This window comes from Diabrotica undecimpunctata, chromosome 3 (genome assembly GCF_040954645.1).
Source record: "Diabrotica undecimpunctata isolate CICGRU chromosome 3, icDiaUnde3, whole genome shotgun sequence".
Classification (NCBI taxonomy): domain Eukaryota; kingdom Metazoa; phylum Arthropoda; class Insecta; order Coleoptera; family Chrysomelidae; genus Diabrotica; species Diabrotica undecimpunctata.
In genome coordinates this window covers 60911796-60932928 of record NC_092805.1, presented here as the reverse complement: position 1 = coordinate 60932928, position 21133 = coordinate 60911796, and the positions used below count along the sequence as shown (strand labels likewise).

Here is a 21133-nt window from a genome sequence, read left to right as displayed (position 1 = left end):
GACAACAATTTTAACTGATTTTCTATTTATCCTTTGTTCGTGTGCCCTCTGCCTTATTGCTTTCTGCATATTTCTGTCGTTCTTACTTAGAACACAGTTAATAAAAAAAAATGTCGTTTCTGATTCCCTTAAGTTTATGCCTTTTTCCATTACTCATTGCTTATCGTCTTAGTTTTTTTTTATTCTATCAGGTATAATTTTTCTCCTAGTTTTCTTGTTCTTATTGTTTGGATCTGTATGATCAGTTTTTGTTCTAAAAATTGCACATTGTACTTTTTGAATCATTTGCATTACTGGTATCATTTTTTAGTCCTATTACATAGTACAATATTATCATCTCTGCTCCTTTTATAATACCCTTCCATATCGCTTTTTAAGTCTTTTAACGCCTGCCTAATTTTTTCGACCTCCTTTAGTATTTTTGGTAGTTCTCCATTTAGGGTACTGTTAGGTATTAAGAATTCAATTTTTTTCTTTAACCTCTTTTTGCTCACTTCTTAATTCTTGTAGTTCCCTTTTTTACTTCCATCTTATCATCTTTTGCATCTTTGGACATTGCTATAACCTATCTAATATATTCCTTAATTTTATTGGTGCTCTAGCCGTTTTTTTACTTCTCTGAAAAACTTTATGAACCAGATATCGTAAAACACATAAAGATAGGACGTCTGAGGTGGGTAGGCCATGTAATGCGGATGGAGCAAACCGACCCAGCTAGAAAAACGCTCCTTGATAGACCTATTGGTCAAAGAAGAAGAGGAAGACCCAGAACAAGATTCCTAGATAACATCGATGAAGACATGAGAAATATGGAAATACGTGCTTGGCGGAGGAAGGCGATGGATAGGGACGACTGGAGAAAAATTCTTGGGGAGGCTAGGACACACACAGGGTTGTGTGTGTGTGTGAGAGAGAGAGAGAGAGATGACATTAGACAAAAAATCTTTTTGCCACAGAAAATTGTTATAAGGATGTTTAAATTTTTATTTTAGAATCGTTTATAAACTTGATTAGAATATTATATATAGATTTGTCAGAATAAGATAACAGATTGCTGATGTTAACTGGTAGGCTAATATTGAGATCAATTAAATCTAGATATAGGCTTCGAGTCCGTTCCCTATGATTAGGACAATCGAAAAATAAGTGGTTCAAATCTCCGACAGTTTTACCATCACAAGGACAGAAAGGGGTTTCATAGATTCCAATCCTATGTAGATGCTCTGGAAAGAGGCCATGGTTAAGTTTTAACCGGGTTATTAACGAAGAATGTACTTTATTATAGTTAAAATTAAAATGGGGAATATTTTTTGGTAAGCATGGATGAATAGAAAAGTAATGGTTTCTTGAAGTCTTCTGAACCTCTTTATATTTTGACATCCATCTTTCCCTGCCAATACTCCTGATAATAGAAAAAAGATCTTTAAAGTAGTAAAAATTTGTAATTTCTGATATCTCAGATGTATTTTTTGCCATACCATCCACTATTTCGTTTCCAATTACTCCATTATGTCCTTTAACCCAGAGTAAAATAACTGTTTTTTTTGTGAATTTAAGATCATGTAATAATTTTTTGATATCAAGTATAATGGAGTTTTGAAAACTATCCAATGGATGGTTACGAATAGCTTGTAATACTGCCTGAGAATCTGATACTATTACGATGTTCTCACAATAATTAGTGACACACCAAGTTAGTGCTTTCTGTATAGCAGCAGCCTCGGCTGTAAAAATAGAACAACATTCAGGAATTCGATATTTCTCAACATAATTGTTGTTTGAAACAAAAAAAGCGAAACCAGTACTTTCAACAGTTTTTGAACCATCTGTATAAATTATTGTTAAATCTTCCCCTAATTTGCTTATTATGGATTTGAATATCATATTAGTTAAAATTGGCAAGTCTGAATAAGAGGGCATTATAATGGTTGGTTTGTCTATCAGAACTTCAAAGTCTTGTATGTAAAAAGGAAATTTTGGTAGCTGTAATATATAAGATTGAAATGAATTCGTATCGATAAAAGATTCTGCAAGAGGAGGAGAATTTTTTATTCTCCAATAAGAAATTGTTAAATTTTCTGTCAAAAGTAAACCTATTTTGTGAACCATAGTTGTATTAAACGATCTGTATGTTATTAGACGTTTGTTGGCTAACATTTGCCTGCGTATGTGTAAAGGTGGTTCCTGGGCTTCTGCTAGAACTGCTTGGTTTGGTGAAGACATCATAGCTCCTAGACAAATTTTTATTGATTTAAATTGTATTCTGTCAAGAGTTAACAGATTTGTTTTGCATGTTGAACCGTAAAGAACACAACCGTAATCCAGAATGGATCGTATGTAGGATCTATAAAACATTAAAGATATATTTTGATCTGCACCCCATCTTTTTTTAGAAACGAAACGCAGAAGGTTAATTCCACGCTCGCACTTTTGTTTTACGTACTTTATATGGCTGGACCACAAGAGTTTTTTATCTAGGATCATGCCTAGATACTTATACTCTTCTGCTAAGGGGAAATTATAATCACCTATCTGGCATTTGCCTGTGACTTTTTGTCTACGTCTAGTGAAACATACAATCGAAGATTTTTCTTGTGATACACTAAAACCCATTTGTTTCACCCACTTATCTATGTTACTAAAGCTAAGTTTTAGATTCAACATACAATCTTCATAGGATTTATGGCTGGTATATAAACATATATCGTCGGCATATTGAATTATTTTGCATTTTTCATCCATCAAACCATGCAGATCTGCAGTATAAACATTAAATAATAAAGGACTCAGAATTGAGCCTTGTGGGAGACCGTTATATAATATTCTTGGACCGTGTAATACATTTCTATGGTCCCGTAAGTATATTTTTCTATTCACATACAAATTTATAATATTTACAGATAATCTTTTATCAATACCACACCCTACCATTTTTGAATATAATATATCCAAATCAACCACGTCATATGCACCCTTTAAATTAGAAACAAACATAGCATAAATTCGTTTTTTGAAAAACAGAGTTGAATATCCGTAACTAAATGTATGAGAACATCAATGGTACCTCGACCTCTACGAAATCCATACTGTGAGTAGGGAAAAACTGAACTACTTTCAATAAAATGTTCTAATCTAAATTTTATAAGCCTTTCAAAGGATTTTGTCACACATGATAATAGAGAAATGGGTCTATAAGATGATGGAAGTTCTGGGTTTAAGTTAAATTTAAGTAAAGGGCAGATGATAATATTTTTTAAAGTATCGCAATATTCTTGTTTCAACCACCAACTATTAAAGATTTGTAAGAGAACATCTTTGGCATTTGACGGCAATTTGTCCAATATCTTATAAGTAAAACCGTCCAAACCGGGGGCTGTATTTCTGCTTTTTTTAGTGCGAAATCAAGTTCTGAAGGAGTAAAAGGTTTTGACATGGAATCTACACTAGTATTAAAACGAAAAAAGTCTTTAATCCTACCAACATTACCAGAGGCAGATGAAGGTGCAAGTTGGTCTAACATCTGTTTAATGAGATTTTCAGAAAGTTGAGGTTTTTTGTTGTACTGATAGTTATTGGAAATTGATCTGACGGTTGACCATATTTTTGAGAGAGGTGTGCTTTTGTTTAGACTATTTAAAAAATTTATCCAACTACTCTTTTTCTTTGTTTTAAATAATCGTCTGGTTTGGGCTGCTATATTTTTATAGTTTATGTAATTATTATAGTTACTTTGGGTTCGATACGCTTTCAATGCTTCTGATCGTTTTTTTATTATGAATGTACATTCCTCATCCCACCAATAAGGCCTTGGAATTGAAGGAGTAAAAGGTTTTTTTATGGGCATAGATTTGGAAGCAGCTAGAGAGATAGTCTGAAAGAGTAGGGCTGTCTTCTCATCGTTAGAAAGATTATTAGATGATAAAAATGTGGATAATTGTTTTTCTAAATCTGTCTGAAATAGCTTCCAGTCAGCGCGGCAATCGTTCCATTTTGTTGATGGATTAATTAATTTTAAGCTCTATTTTAATAGGAAAATGATCGGATCCCAATGTGTCGGGATATACTGACCAGTTTATACGATTTGTTAATGAGGCTGAGGTGATAGTCAAATCAACGGCAAAATGATTGTCACTCGCGGCGATTCTAGTAGGTGTTCCGTCATTTAGAGAAACTAATTCGAAAAAATCCATGCTTTCGACTAATATTCTACCATTACGGTCATCCGGGATCGGACCCCACATGTAATGGTGGGCATTAAAATCACCACAAAAAACTGTTTTGTTATAATCGAATTGTTCAAATAAATGTATCCAATCAGTCTTTTCTACTCTGATGTCAGATGGTTTATATATAGACACAAAAGATATATTAATTTTGTTAAGTAAGACTGCACACACTTCTATTCCGGTATTAAAATTATAGTTAATGTTAATTATTTGATAATCAATGCCCTTTAGTATGAAAATGCCTACACCGCCATAGCCACTTTCACGGCATTTTGAAACAAAATTATACCCTTTTAATTTAAAGTCTATTTGGTTTTTCAACCAAGTTTCGGATAAAATTATAATATCTACATGAGAATTATTAATATAATTTATGAGATTATCCCTATTACTTACTAACGATCTACAATTCCATTGTAAAATATTTAAGGAAGATTGAGTAAGTTGACTGTGCATTTGGAAATTAATAATACGAGTGAATGCTTTCATTGTCACTCGTCGCTAAATTATCCGTTTCTGTGTTATTACCTGTTTCTTCTAAATTATTAGAAATAAGTTTTCTTAATTCATTTTCTAAATTGCATATAGGTTGAGATTGATTATTGGTATACATAAGTTGATTAATATGAGATGTGACAAGTAATATAAGTTTCTCTTTATAGTCAATAAATTCGTCCCTGTAGGGATTGGGTATTATAGGATTAGATTTAGGGGTAGGTCTTTTGCTAGAAGTTGACGCAGAGGTATGGGGTAAAATTGGTGGAGAAGTTGCTTTACGTTGTTTATTTGTAGAAGTATGAATAGTTTTCCTTACCCGTTTATTTAATGTGAAATTAGGGACATTGTTAGACGAGGTAGGTAAACTGGGAAAATTGGAAGTGTTATTTAGAATAGAAAATCTATTATTAGTTATTATTTTTGCGTAACTTGGATTGTTATGTAATTGTTCTGCTTCTCTGAATGTTATATTTTCTGATGCCATTATTGCTTCGATTTTCTTCTGTTTCTCGTATATTGGACATTTTCTAGACAACGAGGTGTGATCGTTGGTTTTACAATATATGCAATGATTATTTTCATTACAAGTTTCTACAGTATGGGTGGTGTCTGTATATTTTTTACATCTACTGTCCTTAGATTTACATTGTTTTGAGGAGTGACCATATCTGAGACATTTATAGCATTGCACTACCGGCTGTATGTATGGATCTACTGAAAAATTGCATAAATTAATTATTATGTTTTGTGGAACCTCGTTGCCCAAAAATTCTACAATTATCATTTGTCTTGGTACTAATTGAGTTGTGCCATCGTTGTTCGTTACTTTTCGTTGCATCCTTTGAACATTTACCACTTGTCTCTCGGATATTATCGCATCCTTTAAATAATTCTCCGAAAAGAAAGTATCAACCATACGGACTATGCCCTTTCTATGTGTATAAAATTTTGGAATATAAGCTATAAGATCATTTTTATTTATTAAATCATGATTAATTATTTTATTTGCTATAGAATAAGTTTTAAAAATGACTTTTACCCTATTAATGCCAACTGTTTTTATATCAAGTACATCATTTTTAATGGACGAGTCATTTAATAGAAAATGTCCTACCTTCATTGGAAATAACCTACCGATATTTTTATTTTTGTGTTCAATATATACAAAGGATGGGGCCTTATCGCTGGTTTATACCGGTTTTCAAAATCAATTAAAGTATTTACAGACCTGTTATCATCAATATTAGTTTTTTCAGACGTGTTTACGGAATCTAATTCATCGGGCGGTCTATGACCTCCAATAGCATCTTCTTCCATACTTAGATTTTTTGGAATACCAAATTATGGGCCTAATTTGCACTAAACAAATTCACAAAATAACACAATAGCGATCACTTTCAAACTCGCACCGACAACAATATCAAAACAAACCGCTCTTTACGGCTATCGACTCGAGACTGCCACACAGGGTTGTAAAGCCAAAATGATGATGATGAAAAACTTTATCAGCATTTTTATTTTCTTACTAACGTCATTGGCGGATGCGTCACTCCCCCTTACTCTGTGTCACGTTTGTTAATAGAAATATTATCAAAGGAACAGTAAAGGAAATATAGAATGATCAAAACATTAATAAAGTCAAGGTGTATCTCGAGAAAATCCAAAGGAAGAACCTACAAGGCTACGCGAATCATAGAAATCCGAGAGACAGTCACATATCGTTCATTTTCATCGAGAGAGGCTCTTGCGAGAGATAAATTTGAATTTATCATCTCTAATTTCCATATAAAAAGACAAAATGCAAGTTTATAACAGCCAATTTATTAAGATATAAAGGTCAGATAATAGAACAAGTGATGGAGTTTAAATATCTAGTCATCACATTATCTAGCTACGGAAATCTCAAAACAGAAGTGGAAATTCAAGTGAATAGAGCAAACAGAGCCGCAGGTTGTCTGAATGAAACAATATGGAGAAATAAAATATCGGAAGAAATTAATCGGGCAGAATTTACAAAACAGTCATCAGACCAATAATAACTGGAGGGATGCCGGTTTTCAACATCCCGTCAGGAAGAGTCTTGTATGCTAACAGTGTCTCTTTCAGCGGTTTGTACTAGCTGTAAATCCAATTGTTCCGCTAGCCTTCGAATGCTCATTAATAGAAACTTAAATGGACTCTTAATGTGATTTAGTCTGGCCTGTTGAATAGATTGATAGCGTGAAATAAAACAATAACTTGTTTAGCTAGAACTGTAATTGAAAAAGAACAAGAAACAGAAACTTATAAACTGTGAGTGAATAACTAATCGTAATCGTAAGGAACCTAATTAGAAAATTACAGTTTACGAACGAAAACACCATAACACTTCACATTAAGGGTTCCCGATATAGTGCGTAACTTGCGATTGCGAACGTGGAGAAAAACTCTCCGAAACTTGAAAAGTAGGTCTAAGCCCTACGACGATCGCTAATTCACTGGCTTCCCCTAGCCCCCCCGAAATACTTGGCTATGCATTTTGAAGGATCTACCGGTTTAAGGTCAATATGGGCGGAGATTAACATTCTAAGAAATAAGTCAATGCAGACAAGGGATTTATTTAGATAACCGATGCGACGGAAATATTTTTATTTGTTTTGAAATAGAATTATTTGGTTGGAGATTATTGTTCTCCAACAATAACATACACAGTAAAAAACGACCTGACACAGAGAGAACAAAATGAAGTTAGAAACAGCAGAGATGAAAACACTTAAAAATTTTTATGGTAAAACACTATGGGACAGAGCTAAAAGTAGCGAGATACGATGTAGATACAGGGTGGAGAACATCACAAACTGGGTAAGAAATAAAACAGTAGAATGAAATGATCATGTAAGCCGAATAACAACAAATAGAGTATTAAAGATGGCAAGAGACGGTTCCCTAATAGGAAGACGATCCGTAGTAAGACCACGAAAACGATGGAACAACAACTTGCTGGAAGCACATTGTAAAACAGACAGAGTCAAGTCTACATAAAAAGAAAAAGAAGAATAAAGTACCATATAATTTTTTTAATTCTTGGTTAAATTTATCGTTTAATGACTGAATTATTCGGTCTAAGAGCGCATAAAATACAAAGAGTTTCACTTCTTTTTTATCATTAACTGTAAATGCATTGCCAGAATTATTATCTAATGTACTTTAAACTTTACTTTTTCTTGGAGTAGGAATGTCAATTTGAACCTTATCACAAGTGTCTTACTTTGGAATAAATATTATCACATATATATGATTCGATCCTTAATTCTTACAAAGCAAGCGCCAAGTTTGAAACTTCGTCTATAACTTTACAAATAGCTATGTCTAGTTATTGGAGACATTTGTTAAATTTGACAACCATTTGCAGAATTGCATGCATTATTTCCAAACGCATAACAAAATCATAGGATTTTTTTTGATGTAGTATGCCTTTATATTTAGCTCTAACTTTTGCATCAGTTGCATCATCAATATCTCTTCAATGGCTTCTATAATTGCTTCAAGCTGATCTTTGACCACAGCAACTGCCTCAGCACGAAAAGCCTAACCTATTTCAGATAAATATTTCAAAGTTTTTAACTTATTCTTTGTGACCTTCACAATCTCTGCAAAAACAGAGTGCCTTTTTGAACTGCCTTTAATATAAGAATAAACCAATTATGTTACACCAAAAAATAAGGAAAATCTTTGGATTTTCAATATGATTAGAGCAAGCGGCTACCCACCCATGCTAAACTAAGGCGATGAGTATAGCAATGAATATACAAAATTTTAATATTTTTCTCTTTACCATCTTTGCTGTACACCAGTAAAGTTTCCTGACATCGCTGAAGGCCTACAGATTCAACATTCTCCCACGAAACATTCATATCATGCAAAGTAGGATTTGTTGCTTCACAAATGGTGTTTGCATCAGTTAAATTTAAATTTACTTTTTCGTTTCAATGCTACTAGCCTTTCAAGTGGAAACGCACTACATTTAGAGATATATCTAAAAATACTAGCAATCTGCTTATGACAAGTGACATCAGAAGTCTTGTCTGCAATCACAAAAGTTTCCCAACATAAGAAACTAACCATACAGTATAAATTGTCAATTTCTTTTTACACAAAAAGAATAAGATGTAGGAGCAAGTGATTGGTGTCTTTCTTTCTGGGCATAAAAATACCTTCAACTGCGCGAGCTGGAGAGTAATAACTACAATACTAGAGCAATTTCAAATATCCCCATACCTACAAAACATAGTGGAGGAATACCTACTTCTTAAATAGACAGATTGACATAGCGGGGAGAGATATTGCACAGACATCGGCAGGAATGTCACACGGCTTGATCCTAGGACAGTTGCTCTGGAATATCCTTTACAATGATACTCTAGAGCAGCCGTACTCAAACTGTGGTACGCGTACCACTGATGGTACGCAAAGCACTTAAAGGTGGTACTCTATAAACTAGAAGAAATGAAGAATTTTAATAGAATTTACTCACAAATGTTATCTTGTCTATCTATCTCTATACAGGGTGATGACAAAAAGAGTTGTTTCAAAAAACTAAAACTGGCGGTTAAGAAACAGAAAAATTGGTAAACCGGTTAAAAAATAGTATTTTTTGCAATAAAACTTGATGAGAGCACAGATATAACAAAGTATGCTCAGTTTATGGTTTACGTGCGATATATATTTCAAACCACAATCGAAAAAGAGTACTTATTTTGTGAGACGTTAACGGAACGAACTACTGCCGATGAAATATTCAAGAAAATCAATGATTTTTTGTGAAAAATGGACTGAACTGAAAACAATGTGTTGGTTTCTGTTCGGATGGTGCCCGAACCATGACAGAAAAATACGGAGGTGTGACTGCCAAAGTAAACCGTTGCAGGAAAATTGTACTTTTACCCATTGTAGTATCCACTGAGAAGCTTTGGTAGCAAAACGAATACCAGATGAATTTAAACATGTTCTCCATGAAGCCGTTCAGATAGTCGATTTCATAAAATCTCGAGCCTTAAACTCGCGTTTATTTTCAAAAGTCCCTCCCTTCAAAAACCCTCTGAAATGGGAAGTGATCATATTCAGTTATTGCTACACATAGAGGTAAGATGGTTATCAAAAGGAAAAATGTTGAACAGGTTATTCGAGTTGCGTTCTGAAGTACATGTGTTTTTAATGGAAACAAATTTTGAACTGCGTTATCGGTTACTAGATGAATTGTGGCTCACAACACCAGCTTTCTTAACAGACATATTTAATCGATTAAATGACCTAGACTTAAGCTTACAAGGTAAATCACATAATCGATTTTCTGTAAACGACAAAATAAATGTCTTTATCAAGAAATGTTATATGATGAAAAATAGTGTTTGTGGTTGAGCATGAAATAAAGATTGAAGATGATCTTATTTTTAACATAAAACAGCATTGTCAAATGCTAATTGATAGTTTTAAAGAATATTTTGACGAAGACTATGCTCAGTTTCGTTGGATACGACAACCATTTATTTTGAATAGCATTCCTGAAACATTAAAACAGGATGAAAAAGAGTCTTTAATAGAACTATCTTGTGATGGGGGTTTGAAAATAGAATTTTCAAAATTAGAATTAGCCGAATTCTGGCTAAATATTAAAAATGAATATCCAGCCTTATCAAAAAAAGCATTGTTATTTCTACTTCCTTTTACGACCACCTACCTGTGTGAAACTGGATTTTCTGCTATGCTACAAGTGAAAAATAAATTTCGCAGTAGGCTTAATCTTGATCCAAATTTACGAATGGAACTAAGCACAATTGATCCTGATATCAATTGACTTGTTGTAGCTATGCAGAACCATCCTTCGCACTGAATTTTTTACTGGGTTAGACTGTAAGTTTTGTTTTGTAACACTTATAATACCATTTTTTTTTAAATAAATACATTTTTAAATAAATATAAGGTTGAATGCTCGAATAAATGAACTTTGATCAGATAAAAGGCATATATCGAGCACAGTTTAATTAAATCTTGCCCAAGTACTTTCGATCCCTAGATCATCTTCAGGGGCATTTCGTCAATTGTGGCCTATCCGGCAAGAACAAGATGTCATAAACATATAATTGTACATTACACTACACTACAAATGGACAAACAAACACTTTAAAATAATTTAAGGAAGGCTACATTACTTGAAGAAGCTGGAGACAGAATAGATTCTGTCTCCAGCTTCTTCAAGTAATGTAGCCTTCCTTAAATTATTTTAAAGTGTTTGTTTGTCCATTTGTAGTGTAGTGTAATGTACAATTATATGTTTATGACATCTTGTTCTTGCCGGATAGGCCACAATTGACGAAATGCCCCTGAAGATGATCTAGGGATCGAAAGTACTTGGGCAAGATTTAATTAAACTGTGCTCGATATATGCCTTTTATCTGATCAAAATACATTTTTGCCAAAATTAGTAAATTTTATTACCTCGTTTTTTAATATGTGGTACGCGATTGACACAGAATTTATATAGGTGGTACGTGTAAAAAAAGTTTGAGAATCGCTGCTCTAGAGGAAGATTTAGGAGAAGGGACACAGGCTATAGCTTACGCGAATGACCTGGTCGTTCTAGTAGAGCACAATGAAAACATGCTTTTAATGAACGCAGCCAATGTTGCAGTGGAAAGGGTGAAACCGTGGTTGAAAGACCAAGAGTTGACACTCGCTATGCAAAAACGGAAGCTTTGATACTAACAGGACCTAGAGTCAGAGATCACATCTTCACTCTCGATGGAGAAAGAATAATGCTGGAGAAAAGGCTTAAATACCTAGGAGTAATGCTGGACAGAGAGAGAGAGAGAAAGAGATGTACTTTGTCTACTCTGAATCCAGCTCACACAAGCTACAGTTTAACTGGTACAGTGTTTTCCACTCTCACAAAAAAAAATGATTTTATCTTAATCATTAACTTGTTTACATAATTGTAAATTTCTTTCTACAAACGTAACCATTTTTTACTATATTTTACTATATTTACTATATTTACTTTACTATAATTTAGAACAATAATATAATTTACACTTATATTTGGTTCAAAACATTAACCCTATCTATGAGAACTTACTACAAATAATATTATTTAAATAGATCATTTCATAAAAAATAGTTTTTGTTGGAAAAAGTAGATCTGCTATGTATATTATAAACTGTAAAGTTTGTAAATTTTTTTATTTTTTAAACAATTTTATTTGTTGTTGACAAGTTTTCAAGGCCTATGATGTACTTATATGTTTATTTTTCATTAAACTCATTAAGTTTAATCCTTTGTGGTTTTATTTACATTAAACTAAAATCCTAATAATATTCTATGTCCAATGGTTTTTTAAAGGAACAAGAAGTTATGATTTAAAAATATGAACAAAGATAAACACAGATTTGAAATAGGAAAAATCATAAGGTCTAAGTAGAAATATTTTAAAGAATAAACTTATACTCTTATTAATAACTTAGAAAATAATGAGTTCAGTTATACTTAATACTATAAATTATTATAGCAAAATAATTCAAGAAACTTTATTTGTAATCCTACCTCCTGAAGTAGCTGCTTTGGTAGCTTAGATACACACAGATTTAGAGCAGAAACAATCTTAGATACATCCTGTTTATTACCACCGGGTCCTGTGTCACTTGGTATATTTGACTGGGTGTCTTTAACATGTTGGACTTCTACATCATGTGTATCTTCATTAACTATGCATACTTTTACAGATGTAGTTCCAATATCAATACCCAAGATATGCTTTCCCATGATTGATCTAAAAATATATTGACTATAACTTATAGTAAGGATATAAAATATGCTAATAGAAATAAACTTAGAAACTTAGTAGTTTAGTAGACTTAGTAAATAGAAGTAAAAAACTGTGTATTGTGTATCTCAAGAAATCCCATAAAGAGGAACATGCAGTTCAAAAATTGATAGACTACACCAGCCACATTCCAAGTATGGCAGTGCAATATATACAAGACTGGGTCTAACAGTACTATCATGTACTATCATCAGAAATAACAACACAAAACAGTACTGTATATTGGCTGGCTAAATAGACCTTAAACCTAAGGCCAAAAAACAGCATTGATGCTAACCATCAAAAACAGAGATATTATCAAAGAATATAGATGCTTATAGAAGAATTGTTCACTGTTATTTTTGAAAGTAGGCAAAGGTTAAACAGGATGGGACGCACGTGGTACCACTAAGGAGCGGTCATGTCAGCTCTATTATTGCTTCTAAAATATGAAAGAGTGGGGCAATAAATGCAACTTTAGATAATTTTATATGTAGATGCCGCGTGGTCCTAGAATAGGATTAAATTTTTGCGTTTTATAAAATTTTTTAAAGAAAATAATAATATTTTAACTTTTAATAAATTAATCTTTTTAGAAAAATTATTATGATTCAAATTTTTAATTGAAATCTGTACAAATCTTAAGTATAAATCAGTTTAAGACTATATTGTAATAATTTCACCAAAATTCATTCATTGTGAAAATTATGTTTTAGATACTACTAGTTGTTATTTTAAAACACGATTAAATAGTACCTATATAGCGTAAAAACTTTCACATATACTATTCATTAAAAGGTACTGTTAAATATTTCAAAAATAAATCAGGAATGCTTTTTGTTGTTATTAAAAAATTATGGACGAAATGGAAGTTTGGAAGTTTCGTTGAAATGGAAAATTTCATAATTTAGTAAAAAGTTTCATTGAATACTTTTTTTTTTTAATTGAAATTTTTTAAAAATGTTTCGTTAATTTCTGGGCAGAAAAACAGTATAATAAAAAGTTATGTGACGGTTTTTCGTTGTGTTGGAACAAACCTATTTTTAATTCAAAGTTATACAATTAAAAAAATAAATACTTTGAATATTGTAAATATCATACATTTTTAAGTTTTAAAATTAAAAATTTAACAACTTAATATATTAAAAATAAAGATTTTATTGTGAAAAAAAACCAAAAAAAGTCAGTTTGCAAATCAATGACATCGAAATTTGTTTAGGCGTAGATGCAAAGTTAGCTGTTCGTACTCCTTTCCTACTTCCCCCTAACTACATATTTCATTATGAAATTTTCATGATAGTTTTATGCAGCCACCCTCTTAAGGAGTGTTTTGAAGTACAAACCGTAACCAAATCGCCCATTTGAACTGCTCTTCTATAAGCGTCTATATTCTTTGATATTATGGTGACATCAGTCTATAATCGTTTAACTTCCCACAGACCCATAATTTCAAATTTCAAAAACCAGCATATCCAGTTTGTTGTGGGTGATTTCAATCAGAGTTCAAGCCATAACATCTCTTGAGACATCTATAGTGAGATATGAAATAATGGACATTTGTTAAATCCCTAGACTGAAGCCCACTTGGCACTTGTTTATTATCCAAAATTGCCCTATTCCTTTGACAGCAAAATTTGGGGACTAAAGTACAACCCAGATAATACTTCATAAGCTCTGTTATTCAGAACAAGTGCATCAAAAAAATCAGTAAGTTAACAAACAAGAAGCTTTGGACATAGTCTCGTACTGTAGGAAGTACCATTACTAAAGGAAGGTTAGAAGACTGATAGGAGACTTAAGAAAATTTGCATTTACTTATTACTTTTTTCATGAAAATAATTGTAGACAAATATATTTTAGGAATTACATAATAATATTCATTCCTATAAATGCCCTCAAACTATAACTAATGTCAAAAAACATTAAAGGCTTCTCAGCCCCCATGTTAGTACTTCGAATATCCAAATAAAACATTGGAGTCTGTACTTACAATAAACTGTAAGAAAATTTTAAAAATAGATTTATTTATGCAGAAAATTAATTAAATAATAAAGTTTAAACAGCATTTTCAAAACTATTGGAGTGTGCCTATTAGATTTAATATAAGTAGAGGAACTATAGAAAAATAACTAGAAGGAGATCTCATCTATTTCTTTAATAAGATTCTTTGATCACAATCAACTCTGCAGATATTGGGTATAAATATATATATATATATATATATATATATATATATATATATATATATATATATATATATATATATATATATATATATATATATATATATATATATTGTAATTCCCAAAACCAACTTCACATGTATTTTCTAATAATATTTAATATTTTTTGATCTTTCCTTTAAAAATAATTTAATTTAAACATATTTTGAATCAAGGGCCTACATAAAGAAACTGATCTGTTATGAAAATACTTGTAACTAGGATAGGACTAGCAGGAAAAAAATTCTAAAAGACACATGAGATACCTAAAATTAAAAAAACATACTTTCTCTGTTAAAAAAAGGAAGAAAATGCTTAAGAAATACTCAAATGTTCCTCATCATCAATCAAATATCTTGGATGACATAAATTAGAAAATGTACTAGTTGGATAAGAAGTTAAATAGTGCCAATGTAAATGTTTATAGGGGAAAATATAAAAAAAGTTCTTAGGTATCACTAAGGTAAGTATTTTATTTTCTTAATTCTTTGAACTTTCTTTAAATTATGGGTTGTGATAATAATTAACAGATGTATACAGCTGTTAGAGTAACAGACAAAGAAAAAATTTTAATTTCAGAAATATTCATAATCAAAACATGATTTTGTAACAATTAAGTATAACAAGCAATATTTATATTAAGATAAAAATTATTTTTCCCTATATCTTTTTTAGATAGTTTATATATATATTGATATGTACTGAAATTATGAGTGTAAATAATTAAAACATTGTCTCATATAATCAAAGATAATTTGCAATTATGATTAACATTTTACATAATTATAACAATTATTTATTGTTGGTAACATTGTGTAATTATTTGTAACTCACCTAACACACAAAATCTACTGAACTACTGAAACAATGAGACTCATGTAAACAAAGTTGATGCTTAGTTCATATCAATATTTGCACAACACTTCAAATATTCAGTCCTGTATGATTAACCTTTACACTATTTGTAATAACTATAATACAGCAATATGTTTGTGTTTCCCGCTACACAGTGACGTCGGACTTCCTTATAAAGTTGATAAATGTTTAAATCAAATTAATAAACTGGGTATCAAAGCTTAGGAAAGTCAACAAGCAAATCTTATTAATTTAAAAGCTCTCGACTCTGCCCACTACTTTTCGTGGAAGCACAGCTCGTGATTAAAAATATATTTGTCTCGGACAATAAATTCATTGATAAAAGTGACAAAAATAGAAAACACTTATTATGTTATGTTACATTTCGTTGGAAAAATATGCCCGTGATTACTAAAAATTCTCGAAAATAAAAATAATTGTCTATTGTTAGCAGAGTACTGGCGTTTTTTTATGATGGGATGTATTGTAATTATAAATATTATATTTTTACATATTTATTATATTACTTACATTATTGATATGACAATTTGTTAATCCCGTCCTGATACAATCATTTGGCACTTGATATGCTTTCGTTATCAGTTTATATTTATTTCTCCTGATTTCTCTGTTCAAATCCAGTATGTTCTTGATCCTAAAGTCAATTAGATCCAAAGTTTTAATGTTCCCATTTTTCAAAACAGTTTGTGTCTGGTTTTAAAAAGTAATCTAACTGTTGTCGTGAATCCTTCTATTGTAACAATTTTAGTATACATTCATTGTAATTTAAAACAACTTTTAAAACAGAATGTAAAGCGAATGCATTACTTAATGGTTTTAGTATTTTAAAATTGTTGGACTTTAATGTACATAAACAAAGACATTTACGTAATTGGTCGCTTTTAGTTGACATATAATATTTGACCAATTATATCATTGTTGATTTTTTTACATTTCCGACAAGAAATCGACCTTGTAATAATTTTAGGTTGGTTGTGCTGTTTGGTCAGAAAAAAAGAGGAAATAACGAGGCCAACCAAAAAGACAGACCATGACGCGTCATAATTCCGTAACTTGCGATTGCGGACAATGGCGGTTGTATATGTTTCATGTTTGATTTAAATACGTTATTGTATCTAACTCTGATTTTTGCTAATTATTATCAATCATCTGAACTATATAATACCTTATATAATTTTATATTCTGCGTGTTTTAATAATAAGAATTACTTTTTATTTATAATTTTATTATTATAATTGTATTTATTATTATATTATTATAATTTTATTGCTATATTTCATTTCCCTATAATTTTTATCACAATTAATTTTGGTTTAATATCGTGTGAAGACAATTTAACTTGAACTTTCTTTTTTGTTGATAGTATAAAATCTTCTAAAGACCGTACCAGTAGAATTTGCCGAAAGAAATAGTTGGTGTAATTACTATTTAAATGGGAATAGGCCACAATTATAGGTTAAAGTAAGTTTATTGACGTTTCAATTTCCACTTCCGAAATCGTTCTCAAAATACAAACATTAGTAAATTAAACAAATTTTGTTTAAAAAAAAAATTGTTTAATTTACTAAGGCTGCTACTACTAGCTTAAGAACAATAAATAGTTGGCGTGTGTTGGATTCAGAGTAAAAGAATACATCCGAGTGCATTTCCTCTTCTTGAAAATCGTTCCTAAGGGTGCATCCATGACGGCCAGTCTCCCAAAAACCATTTTCGGCCACGTAGTCGCGATTATTCTTGTTTGGAACATCCTCATCTTCTTCCGCCCAGGATTTTTTGTATTCATTTTCTCGTCTTCCTGCCACTTCCATTATATATTATTCGGCCGCACTTTTCTCTCCCTTTCGTATAACTCTGCTCGCTCGTTCGTGAACCTTATACAACCAAACACACAGTATTCCGCCGTGTCGTTAACCCAGCAATCAACGTAGTTGTTGTCTTCTTGCATCCCTATCTTTACCACGTAGACTTTGAAGTGAAGTATTTGGTCTTCCTATGGAAAATTCTTCCCAGTCTTTCACGTCCTGTGTGACTGTTCTTGTCCATTCAGCCCTATGCTATGTTAGTTTTCCCACTCTTCTTGCCATTTCGCGTTGATCACCCCTCTCTCGTCTGCTTTGTTGTTTTCACTCATGCCATATGTGACTGCTCTTTCCCTTACTAGTAGATCAATTGGTGCTATTACTTTTAAGGCAACTGTCGACATCGTCTTATATGCAGACATGACCCTCAACAGGGCCCTTCTCTGAGCTTTCTTTAAAATTCTCTTCTATTTTTGTTTACACATTACCTGCTGACATCTGCTTATATTAGTGGAGTGGACCACTTCCATAAAAATTCTTCTTCCATCTGTCTCTGGATCTCGTACGTTTGGCATTATCTTTATTAGCGCTGCTGTTCTTTGATTGGCTTTTTTCGCGGCATTATATTATGTGTTGAGCGAAACTGATTGCTATCACGCCCAAATATTTGATTTTCTTAACGGGTAGATTACTTTCTCCTCACAAAGTGAAGGAGGTGTGCTCTCTCGCTCTTAGGCCCTTGAGGATTATGACCTCCGTATTTTCTTTCACCTAGCCTGCTTGCTTCTTTCTCTCTTACTATTCTGTTTATGGCGTCTAAGGCAGATCTGCCTTTTGTGAAACCATACTATTGGTCCAACAGGCTTCCCCTGTCTTCTATTTCTTGTTATAGCTTCGACTGTACGACGATTCCGAATAGTTTAGTGTATTTAGCAAGCATATTGGTCTGAAATCACCCGTTTATTCAATTTCTTTCTCAGGTTTAGGGATGAGGATAAAGTTTGCCGCTTTTCATACCATAGGAAATTTCTATCTTCTAAGAAGGTCGTTCATTATGTTTTTCGCCCATTCAGCCTCTTCCTCAATAATGGCCTTTATTATTTCTGGAGCAGTTCTGTCAGGTCCGGCTGCCCTCTCTGTCTTTGTGCCTTTACCGCTTCAATTATCTCTTCTATTGTGAAGCCATTTGTTGGTGCTTATGTAGGTATTATTTGAAAGATTTCCTCCACTCTTTTCGAGAACAGTGCTTTTCGCTTTTCTGCTAAGCTGTCCTGTATCTTAAAGAAGGTGTTTCCTTACGCGTCCCCCAGATGTTATTTTCCAGAATTTCGCATAGTTTTTCCAGCACCTTCCCCTTTCGTTATTTATTTTCCTGGTTAATTCGATATTTTCATATTCCTATTCTAAACAGAGTCGCAGGTTGTCTGAATGAACCAATATGGAGAAATAAAAATATCGGGAAAGAAATGAAAGGCAGAATTACAAAACAGTCACCAGATCAATAATGATATACCTACTCGGCAGAAACATGACTTGATATAGAGAGGACAAAAAGAATTTTAGAAATAGCAGAGATGAAAACTCTTAGAAACATTGATGATAAGACACTATGGGATAGAGCTAGAAATACAGATATACGACGTAGATGCAAGGTGGAGAACATCAAGGACTGGGTAAGAAATAGAAGAGTAGAATGGAACGATCACTTAAGCCGAATGACAACAAATAGAGACAAATAAAGAAAACGAGAGACAGTTTCCCAATAAGAAGATGATCACTAGGAAGACCACGAAAACGATGAAATGACAACTTACTGAGGCACATTGAAAAACAGAGTCATGTCTACATAAAAAGAAGAAGGAGAGAAAGAAGTTCGTTCTTAAAGGCTTTTAGTCTTTCGGCCTCCTCTTCCACTAGTTGGTTCTTTTTCCTATTTTTGGAGATTTTTCTTCTTAATTCGGAATAATTTCTTCTTATTACTTCTGTTATCTGCCCACCAATATGGGCACATGATCATTATTCATACTGTTGTGAATTTATTAAAAGGTTCAATATTTATAACACTTACGAATTTAATTTATTTTTTTTATTTATATTAACTTATCTGACAATAATTTATATATATCCGAACGTAACAATTAAATCGCGAGCGCGTCTTCAAAATCAACTCATCCCCTTCAATTAAAGTTCCGTTATTATATATGAATTCCTGTTATTCGAGAACGGCGGCGATCTCCCCAGAAGCTCAGACCGGTCTTATTTCGGCCTACCTGACACCTCGAATCGGATATGATTTATCATAATTTGGATCTAGATCCTTTGCCGAAATTTCTACAACAAAACAGAATTAGTCATAATATATTTACGGTTATTTTAGGCCATGATATTTATCGTAACAATACTTTTGGTCGCTATTTTCTTATTTGGTTCAGATCCAATAATTAGATCCGCCTCCGCTTTTCACCTGATTGTGAGCATGTCATATTCTGCCATGTATCTCCCCAGATTTACCTGTAGTACTAGTTCTATCTGCCCTTGAAGTTGATCAACGTCTCATTTCTCCTTTTCTTAATGTTACTATCAGGTTATTCTCAGATTTTTGTTATTCTCAGCTTTTAGGTTCTTGTACACAGGGCACTCATATGAGTCTGTCCTGTGCCCATTATCCCATATACAGCATTGCGAGCATTGTGAGTTTTCGCATTATCCAACATTGTATCCCTCTTGTCAGCAGTTGTGACATTTGTCCTTGGTTCTCTTCTTGAAGTTAAATCTTTTGCGCCATTGCCTTAAGTCGTTTATAACTCCAAATATTTTGCGGAGTATTTTACGCTCAAATATTCCCAAAAGTCTTTCATCTTTCTGCGTTAGAGTCCATGTTTCTAGCCCATATGTGAGGACCAGCCGCAGCAGTGTTTTCAGCAGCCGCTTCAAGACTCCCGTTTTTTACGCCCTATAATATTAATATCATCAGCGTATGCTAAGATTTGTATCGATCAATTGTAAATAGTAGTTGCCGCCATCTCCAATTCACGTCTCCTGCAATCACAAACCACAATCACCTATTTAATATTGCCTTTCTAAGACAATGCCAAATAGAGGGCAATCTAGCGCTTCCCCTTTTCTAATTTCATCCATTACCTTTAAAGATTTAGAATTCTTTCCCTGTGTTATTACACTTGCTTTTAACTCATTAACGCACATATATTTGTTTAATTTCAAAATTTTACTTATACATAATCACTAATCTTGTTCTAATTAAAGAAATATTCATGAAATTGTTTTACGTCTTTTTATTTATTTATTTATTTAATTTTTTTAAAGGTTCGTCTCGTATCTAGGACTACTTCCAAGTACTTCACTTTTTGGCAGGTCAGATCCTTTCTCTCTCCAGGACAAAAACTATATGGTTTCTGGCCCTCGGATCCTTTAGAATCATAGCTTTAGTTTTCTCGACCGCCAGCATGAGTTCCCTGCTTCCCATCCATGTCTTCATTTTGTTGAAGGGGTCGGTTCCCTCTGAATGATTAAACAGTTTTCGTTGTGTTCATCCAGCACCACCAGGACATCCGCATATGCTGTTGCCTGTACACCAATTGCCCAGGTCTGCCTCCAAAATCTCGCTGTACAAGATATTCCAAAGCAATGGCCCCAGTAAGGAGCCCTGTGGCGTCAT

General features: G+C 32.6%; 1 protein-coding gene across 2 annotated transcripts in view; it reads right to left on the bottom strand.

Annotated features, from left to right (window-relative positions):
- The window catches only part of LOC140436849 (sedoheptulokinase-like), an 83945-nt gene extending 67368 nt beyond the window's left edge, over positions 1–16577 (bottom strand). The window contains exons 1-2 of one of the 2 annotated variants that reach the window (XM_072525988.1): positions 16168–16577; positions 12301–12526 (exon numbers count right to left, since the gene is read on the bottom strand). In XM_072525988.1, the coding sequence (XP_072382089.1) occupies positions 12301–12519 (219 nt within the window). In that variant the 5' untranslated portion in view covers positions 12520–12526; positions 16168–16577. Of the gene's footprint in view, positions 1–12300; positions 12527–15615; positions 15907–16167 lie in introns of those variants that run through there. The other variant, XM_072525989.1, reaches the window with a different exon arrangement.
- Between the last annotated feature and the right edge of the window lie 4556 nt (positions 16578–21133).